Below are 22,534 nucleotides of genomic sequence, written 5' to 3'. Positions count from 1 at the left end.
TGAGATATTGTTAATTTTAGATAAGATTTTATAGAGCAATAGAAGTATAAAACTACTGGAAGCTTAAATTTCTTGGAGAAACTAAAGAACGCGAGTAAGAATATTAAAGTGAAAGAGAGAAAATATATAGGGGTTTATGAAATATGAAGAGAACGGGAACAGAAAGATTGACTTGGACAATTAACAAAGGGAGAGTAAATTTTTACATATTATCTAATGAAGGAATAAGAAGTAAAAAATTAAAACGTTGGAAAACTATACATCTGCCCATGTTTAAGTAAGTCAAATTTATGTATCTAAAGAGCTTTCTTTCCTTTTATATTAAAAACCCTACTTTTGTATTAAAAGTACTAAATATTATTTTTTAAATACCTATAAACCTATTATTTTTTTAAAATAGGCCCCCAAATAAGGCACAAGTCTTACTACCATCCTATTTGTTCGAAAATAAAAAGCTCATTTTAAGATAAACTATCAACTAAAAATTGCCACTACGGCAATCCAAAGAAAGAGACCGCTATCGGTTTGAATTATTTTCTTATAATGAATAATTAAACCTCAAGAATCTCTATAAGTACTTTCCCAACAAAAAGACAACTGATATAACAAGGGTAGACATCTTTTTGTTCTGTTTATTGTCTTAACATTAAGCCTTTTTCTCCCTAATGAAGACCAAATTACTATTAAAAGACCAAAACACAACATTGGTCTTTCAGTCTACCATTCTTGAAATACCCAACATGGCTACCACTGACTCTGCTTCATTTTTGGCAGATGAAAAAAGAGTATAGAAAGATTACCAAATTTAGAGAATTTTTAGTGAGTAACCAAGAATGCACTAAAATCCCATGTCTACAACATAAGAAACTCAAACAGCAGTATTCATATATCAGAATGAGTTGCAATATTATCTTCTCTTTCAATAGACTGTATGAAACATAAGTCTAATCTATGTACAAAGGTTCAGCCAAACAGTAACTTTAATAATAAAAAGCTGTACAGTATGATACGAGAAGAGCCATACCAGGCGGCAAAAGAGGTAGAGCCGGAAAGTGATTCCCGTATGTCTTGTTAGGACCTGAATTCCTTCACCAAGTATTATTGAGATAATGATCACAAGAGTAGTAGCAATTCATAAAGTAACATCTAATCTCTGTTTGCAGATTCTCTCCCTCCTTGATCTTCTCTAGTGTCATTTGAGGATATGTTCCCTGCTTGACCATCTCTTAAGTTGTCTCGCGGAGAGTTGGTCTCCGAGGAATCTTCTTCCGGGTGCTGTGGCTCAACCTCAACAGAACTGTCCTCGTCGATATATTCAAGCAGGCCAATGGAGCCGTCCTCTTCAAGTCGTTCAGGTTGAAGCCTCAGGACCACATTTCTCACGTGAAGTGGCTGTATTAGATCAAATTGGTGTTCTGGTGTGTGTTGCTGATTAAATCTGCCAGGGAGCTTCGAGGAGCTTTTATAGCACCCTTCACAAAGGTCGAACCCTATTTTCTCCTTACAGTCTTTGCATTTGTATCGTTCCCCAACAATAGGATACATCTGCATAGAGCTCATTGTTAATGATATCTCTTTAACAAAAGCGTATATATGCTATAGATTTCAAAGTCAGGTATATCGAGTTTGCAAAAGGAACACCACTTACGTAGAAATACTATAACTTTCAGGCTTCTAAAGATAATAGGGAACTACCCTTTGTAATTCCGAACTGAATGTAGCTTTCAAATGGCAACTTCCAAAGTCGAGATATAACTGAAACTTCAGTTTTCTACTCTTCTCTTGGGTCCTATCATAGTTATCTGCTAAAATATTGTTTCTTCTAGAAGAATAGTACTCCCGGTCCAAAATAAGTGATTTTTTGGCCTTTTTCTTGTGGTCCAAAATAAGTGATGTTTTCAAATTACAAGAGTGAATTAATTATTTTTTTCCTACATTGTCCTTGGAGTAAATAGTGTTAGAATATGTGTTAGGAGTGTTTATATGAGATAGTAAAGGTTAATATGGTCAATTCCATTGCTAATTAATGCTAAAAGGTGGGTTTCTTAATCTGTGTGAAAACAACCAAAAAATCACTTATTTTGGACCGGAGGGAGTAGGATATTTGAGCACCTTTTTGGTTTTTAGTTATTTGTTATTAATTTCAGACAAGCTCAAACTTCAATCTAAGAAGAATTGATTTCCTGGTACCTACATTCTGACACATCATCGACTTCATAATATAAATAGGGAGATATGCAGAGAAAGAGACTTCATATTCCCATCTTTTCTCCCTATCTTTCAGATTCTGTCAATTTTACATCATAATAGTTGTAAGACATATCCTCATGATATATCACCTAAATAAAGGCCTTAGGGGTCGTTTGGTACGCAAACCAAATTATTCCGGGATTATAATCCTTGGATTATAATCCGAGGACTAATTTATACCACATGAGAGATGGGATAAAATAATCCACATTTGACGGGATAAGGTGGGATAAGATGGGATATCCTGGATTAAGTCTGAGATTACTAAATTTATACCGCCAACCAAACAGAGTATAAATTTAATCCTACATCTTATCCCACCTTATACCTCATACCAAACGACCCCTTAAGCCTTAAAGGAGTACACCATATTGATTTGAGTTATAAACAATTGATATAGAGCTTTGTGCTTTAATTTGCTAACTTGGGCTCGTAGTTCCTCCTGAGCCAAGGGTCTATCGGAAACCACCTCTTTACCTCCACAAGGTAGGGGTAAGGTCTGCGTACATACTACCCTCCCGAGCCCCAACTTGCGGGACTACACGGGGTTTGTTATTGTTATTGTACTTTCTTTTGTTAAGATTGAATGACAATCTTATAATGCAGTTTGAATGGTGAAAACAATCACTTAAACATTCTCAATCTGAAAACAATCCAGGAGCCTCTCATAGACCCTCTAGACTTGTTCCTGTAAAAAACTGGAAGCATGTACAAGTAGGGAAATTGGACAAGAATGAAAGAGAAGCCAATCTTACCCCACAATAATCACAACCGACTCCAAAATGAACCTGTGGTCCTCCACCCGTTAACCATGTTGAAAGATCAAATTTAGGTAGCGATTTGCAACCAGCAGCTTCGTCCTGATCTCCTGTCATACGAGAGAGCAACTTGTGATAGAAGGCCACCGACAGCTGAACCAAGACAATATGGTAAAACGTTCTAATTTCACCAATATCTCTGCCTCACTGGCCACACCCCCACCACCAAGGTACCAACCCTCCTCCCCCAAAAATGGAAAAAGATTGCCGCCCTTTAATTTTGAATAACCAGTGAAACTTGAGACGATTTCTATATGGATTATGTATTCACATAAAGACGAGCATAATGTGCATGTGACAAATCTATGTCATACTACAAATTTTAAGATGATTCTATTTGTATAGTTGACATCTGACAAAAGAAGTATTAACATACGTGTTGCTGGAATCTGACGAGCAGATCTTTCCACTGATGCACTTTTCCTTTCTGCATACAGCTTGGGAAATTGCTCTTCTAAGAAGTGCTCAAGAACCAAGCAAACGTTGGGGTATCCATTTGGATGCTCCAGTTGGCAACCTGGACATCTACATAGCTTGTCGCTAGGATTGATCACACAATTTTCACAATAAACTACAGAAGGGAAAACAACATAGTAAGAAATGGCGATTGGAAACTAAGAAATCAACATAATAATTCCTTATCAGAAAAAAGAAAGAAAGTAATCAATATAAGTTGGAGGAAGTTGAACTGACCATGGCCACAGTTAAGAACTACAGGTCGGTACAACAACAGTTTGCAGATCCCACAAAGCAAATCTGTGATAAGCACTTGGTTACTGCTTGCACTTGTATGCTCATCTGCAAAGTTAAGATTCTTTGACATTGCATCCTCTTTGGTTTCAGAACTTGATATTGAAGGAAAAACTGCTGAGGAATGCTCTCCTTCCCCTGCTGATCCACATTTCTCTGAAGGGATGGAATGAGGAGAAGCAGTGTCTAGAACAAGATCGGTCTTGCCACAGGATTCTGATAAATAATCATCAAACTGAGGTGAAAAATATCCTACTTCCTTCTCCTCCTCTGGAAAAAAGTAAGACATCAGAAAACTTTATCCTTAGCATATTAAACACTTCCCAGAGATAAGAAAATTGCCAGATAATCACACGGTTTACGGTATGGTAGTCAAGCAGCAACCTCTCAAGTTGATATTGGACATCTATTCATTGACTTTTAATAATAGTACAGAAACTACATAAAAGTTACTTTTAAACACAACCATAGCCAATATCAGAAAACATTTGATCCTCCGAATAGTAACAGTGACAAACAAAATGGGAGAGAAGAACTTGTCAAAGGTAAAAAAAAAACAAAAATAGGTATAAGATTACTTTCATCCTTTGAAGTTGCCAACAATGCAACAATTATGGACTTGATGATGCAAAAGATTGTATTGTAGCACAGGAACTCATTCAGTTTCATGCAAAAACAGACAGCAGATTAAGCACGGCATGCATTGATCAGTTTGTAGATCTTAACTAATGCTGCAGCGGAAATTTGTTTCCCTTATAAGATCCAATGTTGCGAGATCCTAAAACTTGTCCCATTTGCTTTATACTACCAGAGCTTCACGATCAACTTTCATCCAGTAGATAAATGGGAACTGAACACTGTTAGCAGAGTACACTGCGTTTGCCTACTCCGAAGCCTTTCATTGACACAAGTTAAATTGATTGTACCAATTTGTAGTGCTAATTGCAGTGAAGGTTTAATCATAAGAAGAACAGTGCCGTCCCAGAAGTAGGCGCTAAAGGAAATGAAAGTTTAAGCATAAGAAGAACAGTGCTGTCGCAGAAGTAGGTACCATGAGACAATTTAAAGAAAAGAAAGTCTGAATAGACAGGACATAAAATGATAACATCTTTGTTAATGCTATGGAAGGGAATGCACACCAACTTGCTCGTCCATATTCTTATCTTCTACAGCAAGAAGCTTCATGAATTTTCTCCTATTGTTATATTTTACTGATCTCACCTCTATACATGACCTATTGGCGGAACATCTTTCAGTTGCAAAAAAGGAAAAAGGAATAGATAGTTATCAACTAAACTCTTAATCCCAATTTGATTGGCACCCTTTCCTTGTTTTTGTGGACCTTAGTGACTTGGATTATATTTAATCATAGGGGCAACCACAGATTTTGAAACTGGGATATAATGGTTCCACCCCTCTATCATTCTCCACTTCAATACCAGGCTTAGCTCGCATGGCGCATGGCGCATGGCTCGAACCTATGACCTAAGTCACAAGTCCCTCAACCTTTCCCACTTGAACCAAGCCCTGGTGCGCCAAATGTGTATGTTGTTTTTCTACCTGATACAGTTGCAACCAGGGGCGGAGCTAGAGACCAAGGTACGAGTTCGGCTGAACCCAACAACTTTGGTCCAAACTCTGTATTTGTCTTAGGAAATTCATTTTAATAAGTACAAATCATTAATTTAGAATCCAGTAACTAAAAAATGCTAAAATCCTGAACCCATAAGTTTCTAATCCTGGCTCCGCCTCTGGTTGCAACAGTTACATCGAATGCACCGAACTTCTTACTCTACCACTAATGTAAGTACAGCTCAAAACTTCCAATAAATCATAAAACAGCAAATGTGCTAATTTTGATAGGTAAAAACAATCAAAGATCATTAACTCATAACAGGTCAAGTATTCATCGCAAAATGCATCACACAAGCTGCAAACCAAGTTAACCTGTTAATACATAAGTAGAATTCAACATAGAAGTTACCTGCCACTTGTTTTTCCCTTCTTGCACTGTCTATAGGGTACAACTTTACAAGCAAAAAGTGCATCAATCTACAAACATTAGGGAAATGATGATATGGGTGCCGACAAATGGGACAGTTTGACTCCATCAAAGTATTCATGGACTTAAATATACACCAGAAACAAGCAATGTGACCACACCCTGCAACCCAAAAAAATTAAAATTAAATAAAATAAAATCCAGGAAATGGAAATTCCATTTAAATCAAAGTTGAATATAATTCATTATACACTTACCTAACACAACTGGTTTATACAAAATTTCCCTAAAAAAAACGACAAATCAAAGGAGAAAAGAAATCAATTACATATACAAGATTATACAGGATATAATCGCAACGAGAAAATATTAAATTATATTAAGATGAAATTTTGAGGGGTTTACAGGCAAACACAGCATTGAAATTCATCTGGGATTTCTTCAGTTTGAATGTTTTCATGATTTTCCTGGCCATTTTCCATCTTTGAAGCTGCAAATTTTTGAAGGATCAAATCGAAGATGTTTATCAACTTTGATTGAAAAGAGCTGTCCAGAAATGAAAAACAAAGAGGGTTTTTGACATATAGAGATTTGTTTAGGCCCATAATAGAAGTCCTTCTTATAAAATGGGCTTTGGCCCAAAATGAAGCTGGCCTTGGAATGAAATGGGCTCTTAGCGTAGAACAAAAATGAAGGGAAAATGACACTTCCGCTCTCAAAATAATAGCCGAATATATATATATACACACTTTACGGCTATCAGATACAAATAATTTCAGCCACGGTCTAAAGTGATGTTTGCCTACAAATGATGACCAGGGAAATAATATTGTATAGTCGATTTCAAAATAATATATATATATATATATATATATATATATATATATATATATATATATATATATATATGCGAAATACATAAACAACCCCTTCAAGTTGTCCTCAACGGTCAGCCAGACACCTCAATTGACCCCATTTTCAGTTGGACACTTCTTCTCCACTAAAGTACGACCTCGTGAACCCTTCACGCTNCGATCTAAAATTAAGGTTTTTTTCTTTTTTCTTTTAAATTTAACTTTATTTTATGTGGGTCCCATTATATTTTATTTTCCACACATTAATTTCACTTTCTTCCCAAAATATTCCATCTTTACCAAATCTCTTCCTTCCGCCATTAATCCACCCACTCTTGTTCAATCTTAAAATAATGTAACAATTAATAACAACCACTACATAATAATAATTTCATTGACCGCCCACTTCAATTGCTACTTCAATTGCTCATCTTTGCTTCAAATCAGCGGTCGATACAAAATGGATGAACACAGTGATTTGGATTCCCAACAATGAGAAGATATCAACAAAGGATTTGGAGATTAACATAGCAGAAGTTGAAATCCCAAGAAACCACCACCGAACTCCACCCTAAGACCAGTGATAAGGTCGTTATTTTGCCGCAAATCGTTGAGGAAAATCGGTAACATTGCTCCTCCAACATACTCCGGCCCGGTGTCCAATATCTTCGTCGCCGTTCGTGGTTTTCAGTCCGTTGCCGTCGTCGTTCCTGGTCTCTGTTCGCATCTAACTGGTGTTGTACGTTGGATTTTGAGATCTGTCTGTTAATCTAAATTGAAGTGAAGTTCCGATTGAAGAAGGGTGAGTGGTGTGTGTGTGTGTGTTTTTTTTTTTTTTTTTTGCAATTTCCCCGCAAAATAATTGCTGAAGAAAACTGGAGACGATTCATAGAGATGGTGATTAAAGGAGCTTTTCCATAATTATTGTTCCTTTTTTTTAAATTATTATTATTGCTTTTTTTTTTTGTTTTTGTTTTATATTAGGTGGCAAATTTTTTAATTAAAATTATACATGGCATTTTCTCATTTGTTCGTTTGACATGAATCCGAGAGTGTATTTCACGCGAGGTGGGTCGATGAGGTTGGGTGTTTAATTGGCTACTTTATTGAAGGCTTGAAGTGTCCAACTGAAAATGAGGTCAGTTGAGGTGTCTGGCTGACCGTTGAGGACAACTTGAAGGGGCCGTTTATGTATTTCGCCATATATATATATATATGTGTTTGTGTGTGTGTGTGTGTGTGTGTGTTATATACAAAAAAATATATAAATTTTATACAATTTGCGTCACTATTGTATGTAAATAGTTTCGGCCGCGAATTAAAAGTAATCTTTGCCAACAAACCTTAAAAGATAATGGGCTTTTGTTTCTTAAACTTTTGGTCCGATTAGAATGTCAAAATGGGCTAGGCTATCTAGTCCTAGCGGGGTGGAAAATCTAGTCAAAATAGCACGGTATAGCCAGTTTTCGCACTGGTCAATCAAAAATAGCCAGCGTTTACCAAGTCAATGAAAAATAGCCACTATTTTGCTGCAACAGAGACCGGTCCCGTATAATATACGGGAGTTCGGTGCATTTGTGTACGAACTCCAGCATATTATGCTGGACCGATATACTTTGCTGACTCCTGTATAATATACGGGAGACTGGAGCACCGGTGCTCCAAACTCCAGTATATTATACTGGACATTTATACTTGCTGGAACTCCAGTATATTATGCGGGAGTTCCAGCATAATTATACTTGAACTCCCGCATATTATACGGGAGTTCCAGCATAGTTATCCTGGNACTTACGAACTACCCGCATTATTAGTACCGGAGGTTCCAAGTCATAGTACTCGTACGGACTCCCGTATAATATGCGGGAGTTCAAGCATACTTATGCTGGAACTCCCGTATAATATGCGGGCGTATTTTCCAGATTTTGAACAGTGTTTTCGCTCAGATTTATCTTTACATGAAAAGTGGCTAAATTTCGATTACTTTTGAAACTGGACTATTTTTGAATGACCAGTTGTAAATCGGCTATTTTTAAAATTTTCCCGAAAATCTAACAGCCTAACCCCAATACAGCCTTTCATTTGAATTAACTTCCAAAATGCAAGTTTGCATGCATACAACTGGACATTTGAAGCGTGAATAATAAATTACGTGTTTATTGTAATTAATTTTTATATCATCGATTAGTACAATAAGGTATTATAACATATGAATTACTTACCATTTATTATAGGCTCCAATAAATGTTAATTAAATAAAACAATTTTATTATTACTTTTCAAACGATCTGATTGTACAAAATTTCCAACACCGTCAGTACATAAAATTAATAAAAACGTTAATGTTGTTAGTACTAACTTATATACTCTATGGGTTTTTGAGTACCTATTCGCGCTCTACCTCCATCCCACAAGTCAAAGAAAAGAGAGAGAATGCTTAAATTTTTCCTATCGGTCCAATCTTTGGTAGAAAATTACTCGATATCTTTGTTGGTGGAAAATAAATATCCAATAGATTAATCAAAATGCATTCAAATAAGTATGGTTAATATAGCTAGCACATAGGTTGCAATACTCAAACAGATAGTACTAGTTTTTCATTATTTTTCTTGTTTTATGCTACCATCCACCACATTTTTCTTAGGAGCATTAGATTGATAAAACTCTCTTGTGATTTATTTTCAGTTCACATAAAAATTCTATATATTATTAAAATGAGAGAAAAAAAACCGCTCCTTAAGCTAAGTGGCAGCCTAGAAAAAAGCTATATGGCATAAGTAATTAATAATTAGTTATTGGTTATTATTCTTGAATTTAAATATCTATAAAATAACAAAATAAAATATTTTATTTTTAAAAATGAAATTAAAAAATTTCTATTAACAATGTAGAAATACTAAACATTGGATAATGGAATAAAGAAAAATATAGAACAAAAAAGTTATTCAATGACTATATAAGTCCCTTTTAAATTAATAGAGATTTTATTATCGGGTATATCATATTGACAAATAAGTGTGCAATTGAAATTTATTAAAGCAATACGATCTAATATGTTCAAACAAGACCGATCACATTTAATTTAATTTATATTTTTAATATTGATCGCGCATCGAGCGAGTACGAATGTACGACTATTAGTTACATACTAATTAGAATCTCCTACTCCAAATACTGTTATTCATAACTTGTCAAACCTATCAAAGAATAAAGGGTTTTCTGAATTGTCACATCCAACAGTAGTAAAGTTATTGTTGTTAGGCATAATGATGAAGATATATAAATTGGCTTCTCAATTGAGCTAAGCACTAGTCCCTTCGGGGACATCCGATAAAATTGAGCTAAGCACTATGCCACTGGATTTAAGTAATTTTATATATGTCCAGACAGTGTAACTTTTTTTTTTATCATTAAATTTTAATTTTGCTAGCTAGGAGGTTTGTTATCCCGTTTATCAGATTAGCAATTAAGCGTATCAAAAATTTACTACAGTTATCTAATAAGTGTCTCGTCCCATTTTTTACATGGACAGAGCTAGCCTTGTGACAACTCCTAATGAGTAGAGGGGGTGGTTGGTGGTAGTTTTGGTTGATGATGGTGGTTCATGCTAGTAGCTAGTAGTGATTGGTAGTGGTGGCGATTATGATTGAGGATGGTGGTGATGGGTGGTGATAGTTAATAATGTCGGGTGGTGGTAGTAGTTGTGATTGAGGAAGGTGGTGGGTGGGTGGTGGTAGGTTATAATGATAGGCAATGTCCGCTGTGGTTGTTGATGGTAATGGGGTGGTCAGTTGTGGTAGTTGAGGCGGATGAGTGTTGATTGTGGGTCAGAATGATGGTGGTCGGAGTGGCGGGGATAGTCGATAATGGAGGCTATGATTGAGGATGATGGTGGCGTGGTGGTAGTGGTGGTGGGTGGTGGTGGTGGTTGAGTATGTTGGTGGCGGTGGCATGGTGGTAGTTGATAATGGTAGGCGGTGGCAGCAATTAATAATGAATATGTGATAGCATCTTAGTGAAATTAAGTCTCTGTTATAGATCTTAATCATACAGACCTATTCAGACCTATTAAGTTGTTGTAAAGTAAAAAAAACAAACACACTTAATGATTAAGATCTGAATAATTAAGATTCAGACTTTAAAAACAAACGCACTTAGTATCTGAGATCTGAATGATTAAGATTCAGACCTCCATTAAATGCAAACAAATGAGGCCTAACTTCATTAATGACCTATGAAATAAAGATATAGGGAAGAGTTCTGTATGGGTCAAAATCCGACCCCACGATAATTAACGGAGTTAATCTCGTCCTGAGCTAATACATAATTAATAAAGTGGTATGGCCACTTTATTCGTAACAGGACTCGACTCTGGTCCGATTTAATCTACGAGGGTACGGCCCAGTCATTCCCCCATGGGGATGGAACTTCAGCATAGCCACGGCCATTTATTGCCAGCTCACAAAGCTCACATCTATAAATACGAAGAGCAGTAGCCCTAGAAAAGGGGGGCTTCTTGACCACTAGTGAGAGGAGAGAGAAACGAGTAAATATACCCCTCTTATGGGAAGAGAAAAACACCATTGTAAGGCTCTGAACCTCTTCATGGAGAGGCAGACCAAACAAATATTATCAATAAAGGTTTCTAATGCTTCTCCCCCTAATTCTGAGTTCTTAATTTAGTTTCTTTCATTTGGTCCAACGGATTATTACGATTTGCTATGATTATCCCGGGATTAATTTATATTGTTTAGTACTCGTAAGATGTGTAACATTTTTTGAGCAAACAATTTGGCGCTGTCTGTGGGGATTTCATAGCAAAATCGCGTAGTTCTTCCCTGGACCAAAAGAAAAGAAGCGCCAAACTCGAAGGGGAGCTCGAAGATCTCAAACAAAGATCTAAGTCCTCACTCTCTCTCCAATCTCATATAGTGCAAACAAGAAGAAGGGGCCCCCTCCTTTCCTCAGGGGAGGTCTCTGTAAGGCATACGAACTCCGGTCGGAAACCGGCACGGAGATATCTCGAGCCGAGATTCGCCTCAAGACAGCCTATATACCCTGGTTGGGAAGACAATGGGTAAGCCGCTCAAGGTCTCGAATCCAAAACGAGTTCCAGCACTCGATACCCACAATATGGGATTCAGGCTCTGTGCCTTCGTTATCAAGATCGACAAAGTTCAACAGTAGTTGAACCGGGACTCAGGCGATGTGCCTTTGCCAAAAAGTCCAACTACGGTTGAACCAAGTCAGGCTATGTGCCTTCGCCAAAAAGTTCAACTACGGTTGAACCAAGACAGGCTACGCGCCTTCATTAGCAAATTCAACTACGGTTGAACAGGGACTCAGGCTATATGCCTTCGCCAAAAAGTTCAACTACGGTTGAACCAAGACAGGCTATGCGCCTTCATTAGCAAGTTCGATTACAGTTGAACCGGGACTCAGGCTATATGCGCCTTCGCCAACAAATTCAACTACGGTTGAACCAAGACGGGCTATGCGTCCTCATTAGCAAGTTCAACTACGGTTGAACCAGGACTCAGGCGATGTGCCTTCGCCAAAAAGTCCAACTACGGTTGAACCAAGTCAGGCTATGTGCCTTCGCCAAAAAGTTCAACTACGGTTGAACCAAGACAGGCTACGCGCCTTCATTAGCAAATTCAACTACGGTTGAACCGGGACTCAGGCTATATGCCTTCGCCAAAAAGTTCAACTACGGTTGAACCAAGACAGGCTATGCGCCTTTATTAGCAAGTTTGACTACGGTTGAATCGGGACTCAGGCTATATGCGCCTTCGCCAACAAATTCAACTACGGTTGAACCAAGACGGGCTATGCGCCCTCATTAGCAAGTTCAACTACGGTTGAACCAGGACTCAGGCTATATGCCTTCGCCAAAAAGTTCAACTACGGTTGAACCAAGACAGGCTATGCGCCTTCATTAGCAAGTTCGACTACGGTTGAACCGGGACTCAGGCTATGCGCCTTCATTAGCAAATTCAACTACGATTGAACCAAGACTCAGGCTATGTGCCTTCATCATTAAATCCAACGAGCTCGACCTCGCTCGAACTATAAGGATGGACGCCTTCGTCCTCAACTTTAGCAAGTTCAACCACGGTTGAACCGAGACTCAGGCCAAACGCCTTCATCCGTGAAAGCAAAGCCCGACCTCCAACTAATCGAAGCGCAGGATAGGCACCCTCGCCATCCAAGTAAGTTCTCCCAACTCGAATTAAGATTCGGGCCACGTAAAGTTCGGCCCCGTTCGAACTACGAGGCTGCATTTTTTACTATCACGACCGGTAGTTCGACCTCGTCCGAACTGGGACTAAGGCTAAACGCCGCTATCGCCAAATAACGGCCAAGACTCGCCCGCATCGAGTTGAAAAAGCAAGGCCATCAATTATATTATGGCTAAGGCCATCGTCGCCAACAGTCGACCTAGATTCGACTAAGGTAAATAAACGACTCGACGACAGTCGAAGTCGCCTTTATGGCTAAGACCGTCGATTCTGTCACGACTAAAGTCGTCGATCTAAATTCGACTAGGGCCGCCAATGCCGACGTTCAACAAGAAGCGCAACAAAAACTCTAAAGAACGAAAGAAAAACAGTGACACAAAATAAGCACAAGGCAGGCAATAGAAAAGAAAACTTATATATTTACAAAGTCAAATTGCGGGTCATCCCCGCTTACACCCGGCCAAGGCCGATCAATACAAGAAATAAAAAGAAAAACAACAAGAAACACCTAAACGCCAAGCGGCGAACAAGACAAGAAAAAAAAATGCATCATCATCTTTTTTACTCGGTGTCGTCCGCGCCACCGTCTGCACCAGCGTCAGCCTCGGGCGTCGCCGCATCAAAACCACAGTCGGCACGGGCCTCACGAGCCTTCTGACGCGCCCCCTCGAAAGCAGCTTTGGTCACGACGCCAGCCTCCCACAAACTCTTATATACATCACGTTGGGCCTCGGCAAAGACCCAAAGTTCTCGAGCCTGGCTGGAAGAAGCGGCTTGATCCCGTAGCCGCTGATTCTCTTCTTCCAAGGCCGTGATTCGGTCCGCCATGACCTGGGCGTCCTGCTCGAAGACACCAATCCGCTCCTCGAGACTCGCCTCTCTAAAGGCCGCAGCATCCCTTTCCAACGCCCGTTGGGATTCATGCACGCGGATAGCTTCCTTCAACGCCCCGGCCCTCGACGAGGCATCCCTCACTTGAAGCTTCAATGCCGCGACTTCATCCTCTAACGCGGTTACCTTCCCGCTCCATGCAGCAGTGACCTCCGCCGCCTTCGCCTGGTCACGAAGCTCGCACTCAGCTGCAGCCCTCTTTACCGCCTCGAGCTCCTCATCCTTTCGGCGGAGCTGCTCCTCGAGAGCACTCGTCCTGTCAAGTGCTTGCCGCATCTGAACCTCCCGCCTCGCCAGCTCTTCGACCAAGGCCCGGCTACGAGGATCGTTCCTCAAGCGCTCCCGCAACTCTCGACACTGATCCCGGTAGCGGCGATACTTCTCCAGCGCCCGCAAAAATATCCCCGAGCGGACCTTGGCTCGACGGATGCTCTCCACCTCCAACAGATAAGACTGCAAAGCAAAGACAACGATCAGAATAAAAGAATAAACCTAAGGTAAAGAAGAAGCGAACCGACGTAACAGTACATACCCTCAAGCTCATCACGGCTACTTCATTCATCAGCCCGACATCCGTAACGCCCCTCAGCGACGTATTCTCGGCCTCCGAGCACAGCATCTCGAACTGCGGCACCAAGCTTTCCCCTTGGAGCAATAAGTTCAATTCCGTGGGAACCTCGATAAAACGAGATCGCCCCTCTGCGCGCACCGCTGCATTGGTGGAGCCTTCCTGGAACATACGGACGTCGTCGGGGTCCAAGTCGGATTCAGACTCATCCTCCTCACCCACATTAGCAGCCGCTGAGGAACTACCTCCCGTCTCAGCGACTGGAACCACCAATTGAGCCGCCGAAGCGACGGTATCATCACGGCCTAAGCCAACCGGGGCAACCCCCATTGTTTGTCCGCCCTCAGGGGCAGGCACCGCAGCAGCACTCCTCTCCGCGTCCGCCGGCGGGGAGTCTAAATTAATTACCACAGGAGGAGCCGGCGCGAACGCGACCCTACGCCTTATCAACGGCCTCTCCTCCTCCCCATCTGATGACGACTCCGCTCTAGGGCGCACAACCCCCGATGGCCCCTCGTCCCGAAGTAGGGTCCGTGATGGAGAAGAAACCGCTGAAGACTCGACTGATGCCGCCCTCGGTGTTGAGCGCGACACTGGCGCTGCAGTAAGCCGAGCAACTGCACCAGGCCGACGGAAGGCCAACTGAGGGGCCCTGACGCGGCGCGCCCTCCCTAATCACAAGAAAACAAGGTTAATGAATAAAGCTGAAACAAAGCGGAACAGAAGAAGAGACCAATTTTTTACCTGCCACAGGCCTACGGCCATGCCTCTCCCAGAAAGACGCCCACGTACGTATCCCCCTCGTATGGGGGAGTACGGCCTCGACCCATTCGCGTATCCAAGGCAATGGGGGCGGCGGCGACCTGTCGGCTACAAAAAAGACACGAGTTAACGCTCATAAGCACAGATCATAAAGAGGGGAATAAAAGAATTCAACCACTAAAGAACTTACGTGCATGGTTCCAGGCCTCTGGGAACCCAGTAGCATCCGCCACCAGGTGTTGGGTCCTGATATAAAAGAAGTGCTCGAAAGGGCGGGGGTCGACCTCGTCATCCAATCTCGTGACCAGGCCCCTCGCCCCACGAGGGCACGCCTGAATCATGGTGCCACGGACTCTCTGGGGAGCGTAGAGACTCAGCACGTGCTGCAGCGTGACCTCCCTACGGGCCAATTCCGCATATTTGATGAACATCGCCAACAATTTGTAGAGGGAAGGAGTGAGCTGACCTGGGCACACCCCGTAATGACGGCAGAAATCCACCACCAGCATTGGGAGCGGGATATTGAACCCCAACCTGAAAGGATAGGCGTAAAAAACGCAGTATCCCCTACGGTCGGTGTGGACCCTCTCCTCGCTTCTAGCGAGAACGATGTCTGCATGGGTAGGAACGACACCCTGTTCCCGCAATCGGGCCATCCCGATTTCCCCCATCAACGGGGCTTCATCCACCGGTTCCTCTCCACCGTCGACGGTGAAATCGATCGCCGGACCTCCGGGCCGAGGAACCACCTCGTCAACCGACGGGATTTCGCCGGACTCCATCTGTTCTGCACCTCCCATTGTCGGAGATGGTCCTTCAACTACCGGAAAATCTACCGGAGGAGCACCGTGAGAAGAACTGACTGCCATTGTTGATCTACTGAAGACAAATGTTGTCACAATCAAAGGAAAGAAAAGAGAAGATGAATTAGCAAAACGAAAAAGTTTCCTCAGAATCTCTCTCTCAGATGAACAATGAAAATATGAGGAATAAATGCCTCAACCCACCTTTATAGGCAACATAAATGGCTTTTGCGAAGCCCAATGGCCATCATTAACTGCACGACCAACCGTAAAACGGTTCAGTTCTGTCGTAACAAGCGTCATTATGACGAGCTCCATAAAGCGGCTTCTCAGCCATCCGCCAGCATACCGCCGTCAGAACAATCGCTACGACCTGTGAACACTGAAAGAATGTGCCGTACGCCGTTAAAATTTTGGACGACCAAATACGTACTCGGCGCATATTCATTCCCCACGGCCATCTCCAATATATAAAAGGCTACGGCCGTCCTCAATATGCGAATGGCTACGGCCATCTCCAATATATAAAAGGCTACAGCCATCTTCAATATATGAAAGGCTACGGCCAACCTCAACATATGAAAGGCTACGACCATCTCTAATGTATAAAAGGCTCTCCAATGTACGAAGGGCTACGGCCAGCGCCAACGTGTAAACGGCTAAGGCCACCGCCGCCAATAAGACGACCCCCCCTTATTCGAGTTGTTTTCAAATCACAATCGACGAAGTCCGCTCATCGAGCTCGGCCGAGGCCCGACCTCAATAAGCGGATGGACTAACTGTATGGGTCAAAATCCGACCCCACGATAATTAACGGAGTTAATCTCGTCCTGAGCTAATACATAATTAATAAAGTGGTATGGCCACTTTATTCGTAACAGGACTCGACTCTGGTCCGATTTAATCTACGAGGGTACGGCCCAGTCATTCCCCCATGGGGACGGAACTTCAGCATGGCCACGGCCATTTATTGCCAGCTCACAAAGCTCACATTTATAAATACGAAGAGCAGTAGCCCTAGAAAAGGGGGGCTTCTTGACCACTAGTGAGAGGAGAGAGAAACGAGAAAATATACCCCTCTTATGGGAAGAGAAAAACACCATTGTAAGGCTCTGAACCTCTTCATGGAGAGGCAGACCAAACAAATATTATCAATAAAGGTTTCTAATGCTTCTCCCCCTAATTCTGAGTTCTTAATTTAGTTTCTTTCATTTGGTCCAACGGATTATTACGATTTGCTATGATTATCCCGGGATTAATTTATATTGTTTAGTACTCGTAAGATGTGTAACATTTTTTGAGCAAACAAGTTCAAATTAAATCCAAAGAGAAGTGTTTGGCACCTTTAATCCACAAAAGGCGTTTCCCTTCTGGATTAAATTAGGTGGGATTGTGAAATTAATTAAGTAAAATAAAGAAAGAAATTAAATAAACTGATGTAAAACGAATTTTCATTAACTAGACAGTAATCCTAAATATTTAAACCATGGAATAAATAATTAGTATGTAATTGCAAGTACTTTCTAGATGCAAATTTCCTATAAATTTAAGGTAAACCGTGTATACAAGTAGTGAATAAGCAAAATAATCAAGCAAGTAAAAGAAATAATAATAGCAGCAATAAAATAAAATAATAAACCTCCATCACGGTGTATAACCGAATTATTGTCCTTCTCTTGTTAGAGATATGGCATTATGGCAATTGTTAGTCACATGTCGTTAATTTTGGTGTCGATTTTAATTTGAAATCAATAATTAACATTAACATATAAGATAATAAAGCAAGTAGTTTGACTAACAAGTAACAAAAAATTAACAAGAAAACAAGCCGACACTTACGAATATTACAACGAGTCCACATAATAAGCATATACTTGGCAATAAAAAGATATAATTTAATAGTAAAAATTTTGAAAGGAGAGAGACCGAACTAGTCATTTAGAAAATAGTAGAATTTCATGTTTATTTAAGGACTTGACCTCGCAGTCCTTGACCATCTATGACACATTTTAAATACAAAGGCTTTTAAAAATTATTTAGTGGCTATGATGTGAAGATTATCTATATAAGAATGTCACCTAAAATGGCTTGTAAACTGTTAGTATACTGTATTTGTAAAATAATTCTGGAAATATAAATGAACATAAACAAAAATGAACATAAACAGAAATGAACATAAACAGAAATGAACAACGAAATAACAGAAAACCAATTCGAGCCCACTGAATTCACAGGGTTATGGATTATTTCCTCCCAGGATAGAACGAATTACACACTGGTGTAGTGGTACTTCAAACCCTAGTGTTTCAGCAACACAAAGTTCGGTAGCAAATCACACTTACTGTTGCTTTGTTTAATGTTAAAAGTATGCAGAAGAAGGAGGAGAAACTCAGAAAATCGCATGAAAATTCTGAGCAGAATAGTGTTGTATAGCCAAAGTTGGGCTGAAATCTGAAGAGGTGCAACTCTTCAGAATGGCTGTTTATGCAAAACGGCCGAAGCCGAAGCCGAAACCGAAGCCGAATGTAACACCCCGTACATTCGGCTTAAGTATGAATGAGTTAAAGGAGTAGCAAGGTTATATTTGGACATGTGAAGTCCCATCGGGATGATTATGGGTGAAAATAGTTGTTTCAAAATCAAGATGGAAAGTGAGGTGCATAAGATTTGACAAAATCGACTAAGTTTGCAGAAGGTCTGTCTTCCAGCAGGGTTTAGTGAAAATATGTAAGGAATTTAGAAAAACTCAAAGCATGAAAGTTGTAGGTCATTGAAATAGCTTTCCAAAGATATATTGTGGAGCCCAAACGAAGCTCTGTGCAAAAAGTTATGCCCGTTTTACAGAATAGTGTGTAACCACCGCGTTCCTGCCGCGTTTTTACCGCGACCGCGGTGGTGAGGCAGTGTCCCAGCGATTTACCGCGGTCGGGACCGCGGTCGCGCCTACTGGGATGCGGTGGCCAACTTGGGAAGTTATTTTTTTAGCTATATTTCGTCCCCACAGCCCCAAAACATAAAAACTTACTCTAGAAAGGAAAACTTTCAAAAACCTAACTCCTTAAGGGTCCCTCCACCACCCAAGGTAAGTTCTAATGGTGATTCTAAGTTTATTTCAATTACCCAACACCTTATCAACATCGGTAAACCCTCCATATCATTAGATATTCGATTGGGACATCATTGTTGAGAGAAGAAACCCTAGAACTCGAATTCAAGAAGATTGAACGTCAAAAGGTAATATCTTCGCCCTCTAATTGATTCTATCATTGAATTAATGATTATAGACGCTAGTTCATGAGATATGAGTTGATGGGTTTGATAGAAAAGCATGAACTGTAATAGGTTTGGGTTATTGATTGTTGATTGTTGGTTAAGGGTGTTGTTTACCTTATGGGTGATAAAGAATAATGTTGATTATAACCATTTGAGACTTTAGAATTTATCTAGGAGCAAGAGAATGAGTTATTGGGTGTAGAGACACCATTAATAAGGGCTATGAAGCTTTATGCCACCGAGTGTTTGATAAAATGCTTAAGTGACCAAAACATGACTATTGTTGCTAATTTGGAATCCCTTTGACTTGTATTGATATAGATTAAAGTTGAAAGAGTTGGCGAATGTTGTATTATGCTCAAGAGCAGGAAGTTAAGTTATATGAGGCTAACTCTCTATGTTTGGGAATTTTATTGATTCTCCCTACACTACGTTTCTTTTACGACTTTACCAATTGCCTCAGAAATATAGTTAAGCCTAGTTTCTTGAATAGTTGTAGAACTTATATTCTCTAGCTTCATAACTCGTTCACCACTTTCATTCTGAACGTTGTAAGCTCAGTGCGTATTTAATATAGACTTGGGTTTGATTCCCCCGAGTCTTAATATAGATTACTCAGTATGCCATAAACAGTTGAAGTTTCAGTGTTCATAATCAGTTCAAGAATACATGTCTCAGTCTAGTCCTATTCAGTATTCCAGTATTATGTAACTCAGTGTGATCAAGTATTCCAGTATCATGTAACTCAGTGTGATTCAGTATTTCACTATCATGTATTGTAGTTTGATTCTCAGTTCCTGAATGTTGAACACCTGTATTTGGGCCTGAGGCTGCAGTTTATGCTTTATGCATCTTTGGGCCTGAGGTCGCAGTTTATGCTTTATGCATTTTGGACCTGAGGTCGCAGTTATATATACATATACTTGGGCCCAAGGCTGCAATTGTGCACATATATATATTGGGCCTGAGGCCGCAGTTTAATATTCAGATAAACATGTTGTTCATCATTCAGAAGAGGGAGTATTCATATCCTTACTTCCTTTGAATCAGTTCAGTTATCAATTATCATTTTAGTTATCAATTATCAGTTATCGGTTCAGTTATCATTTTAATTATCAGTTATCATTTCAGTTATCAGTTATCAGTTATTATTTTAGTTATCAGTTATCAGCTATCAGTTATCGTTTCAGTTTTTGTTTCAATAGTTATCATTTCAGTGTCAATTATCAATTCTTAGTTATCAGCTCAGTTTCAGTTTCAGCATTTACAATTCTTTCTTTCGATTGCTTTACATACCAGTGCAATTCAAATGTAGTGACGTCCCTTTTTGCCCGGGGCCTGCATCTCACGATGCAGGTAATGATTTACAGGTTGATGATTCAGAGCGCTAGGATTCTCGTACCAGCTGTTTGGTGATCCCCAGTTCTTTCGGGGCATTATCATTACTTTACGGTCTTTCAGCTTTTACAGGCAGTCAGTGTTTTCAGTACTTCATTAGAGGCTTCATAGACTAGAGTAACACTTAGACAGAGTCACAGGCTTTTCATATTAAGCTATGTTGGCTACAAATATGTTTTAGAATTGTATTAGTATTTCCGCACTTTGATTTATATCATCCAGACTTTCAGTATATCAGCATGTGTTAGTTTATCTTCCGCAATTCAGTATGTTATGATACCACATGTTGATTCAGCCTGCCAGTTGGTTCGCTCGGTCACATGTAGTCAGGCACTGAGTTCCGTGTTACGTCTAGGCCCAGGTTCGGGGCTTGACAAAGCTTGGTATCAGAGACCTAGGTTCAAGAGTCCTAGGGAGTCTATGAAGCCGTGTCTAGTGGAGTTTCCTTTATATGTGTGTGCCGGCCACTCATATAAACGGTTAACTACCAAGACATCCAGGATTGTCTAATTTCTTTCTACTCTAGATCTTGCCACGAAGCTTAGTGCAATAGTTAACCTTCTCTTCCTATCAAATTCCAAACCTATTGGATACCCAAGCGACGCGCAGGAGAAACCTATGGTCCTAGAGAGGATAATTGCCCATTGGGGTATAATTATGGAATACAGGTTGGTAAATATGAGACTTAGAGGATGTTAAAAGTGGGATGCAATGGATAGTAGTACAAATTAGAGCATAACCTTATCACAAAGTACAAAAGCAGTTATCATGTCTTATGGTTATCAGTTTACCTCAGTTACCAGTTATACAGTCCTTCAGTTAGCAAATTTATGGTTATTCAGTATGCCAGTATCCAGTTATATGTTTACCAAATATCCAATTTTCAGTGTATCAAAATTTCTGGTGACTTGTGAGTATATAGTGATGCATATGGGCTCTCAAAGAAAGTGTAAGTAACAGTGATCATAGCGAAATCTTCGCACATTTTAGGTCCGGATTAAGACCAAGACTCACCGGAGGGCGCAGGAAGTGATTTATCAGATGATGGTATACTTTGAAAGATAAGTTTAGGCATGGTAGTGTATTCGTATGTGTTTTACCTCCTAGAACAACATCATTTAATTTTTGGAAATGGAGCCACAAGTTGGATGATGATAGCTCAGATGTCAGACCCTAACATTGATCACTATAGTTTGGACAAAAAAGAGCCTAAGGGTAAAATACCTAGGAGTCAAAAATGATTGTTATTATTAGAGATGTATTTTTTGTAGAACTCATGCAAATGACTAGAAGATATAATGTATGCAATGAGAACCAAGAGCAGCCAATAGTGAATTTAAGGGAACGATTTTAAGTTGTTCATATTTATTCAAATCAGAACTAGAAGTACCACGTTAGTAAGTTACTATAAGAAGCAGCTATTGGTGTAAGATAAAAGATATGGTAGTTCACCCTTAGGTTATGTGACTAAATGATTACCGGGGATGTTTATAGTATGATACAATATAGTATTGTATAGAAAGTTTGGGGTTAGATATCCCAATTTCATTTAAGGCAGATGAATTCCCTAAGTGTGATCCATGCACATAGTTAGAAGAAACAAAAGGGATAGTATGCGACCGTAGAACAGGGTCGGATGGTGAGGGAAGTTAGAATAACCTTATGCTGCACTTTAGTTATTCAAAGCAGAGCAAGAAAACATGATGGTAGCAGGTGGTTAGTAAAAGAATAGTAAGTAAGTTTTGAGTTGATACAGTGAAATAGCACTTTCAGCAGAGCTAGTAGAGGTACAATTTGATTCACATAGCCAGGTTAACTTTAGTGAGCGGATAACAGTTTGAAATACCGAACGTGTGTTATAACCCAAAGAGTTTATGTTAAACCCGAAGTATAGCGATAGTGGGAAAGATAATCAGCTAGCAA

The 22,534-nt window shown here is 40.1% G+C and overlaps 1 protein-coding gene across 1 annotated transcript; it reads right to left on the bottom strand.

Annotated features, from left to right (window-relative positions):
• Positions 854 to 6,406, bottom strand: LOC109234294 (E3 ubiquitin-protein ligase PRT1). Its single transcript, XM_019400214.1, has 7 exons — positions 6,226 to 6,406; positions 6,078 to 6,106; positions 5,803 to 5,982; positions 3,762 to 4,088; positions 3,445 to 3,639; positions 3,006 to 3,118; positions 854 to 1,545 (listed from the first exon to the last, which is right to left on the bottom strand). The coding sequence occupies exons 1-7, from the start codon at positions 6,300 to 6,302 to the stop codon at positions 1,147 to 1,149; spliced, it is 1,320 nt and encodes a 439-aa protein (XP_019255759.1). The 5' UTR covers positions 6,303 to 6,406; the 3' UTR covers positions 854 to 1,146.

Source organism: Nicotiana attenuata, chromosome 11 (assembly GCF_001879085.1).
Source record: "Nicotiana attenuata strain UT chromosome 11, NIATTr2, whole genome shotgun sequence".
In the NCBI taxonomy this organism is placed as follows: Eukaryota; Viridiplantae; Streptophyta; class Magnoliopsida; order Solanales; family Solanaceae; genus Nicotiana; species Nicotiana attenuata.
Note: the sequence above shows the minus strand (reverse complement) of the source record. Positions and strands in the feature narration are given on the sequence as shown.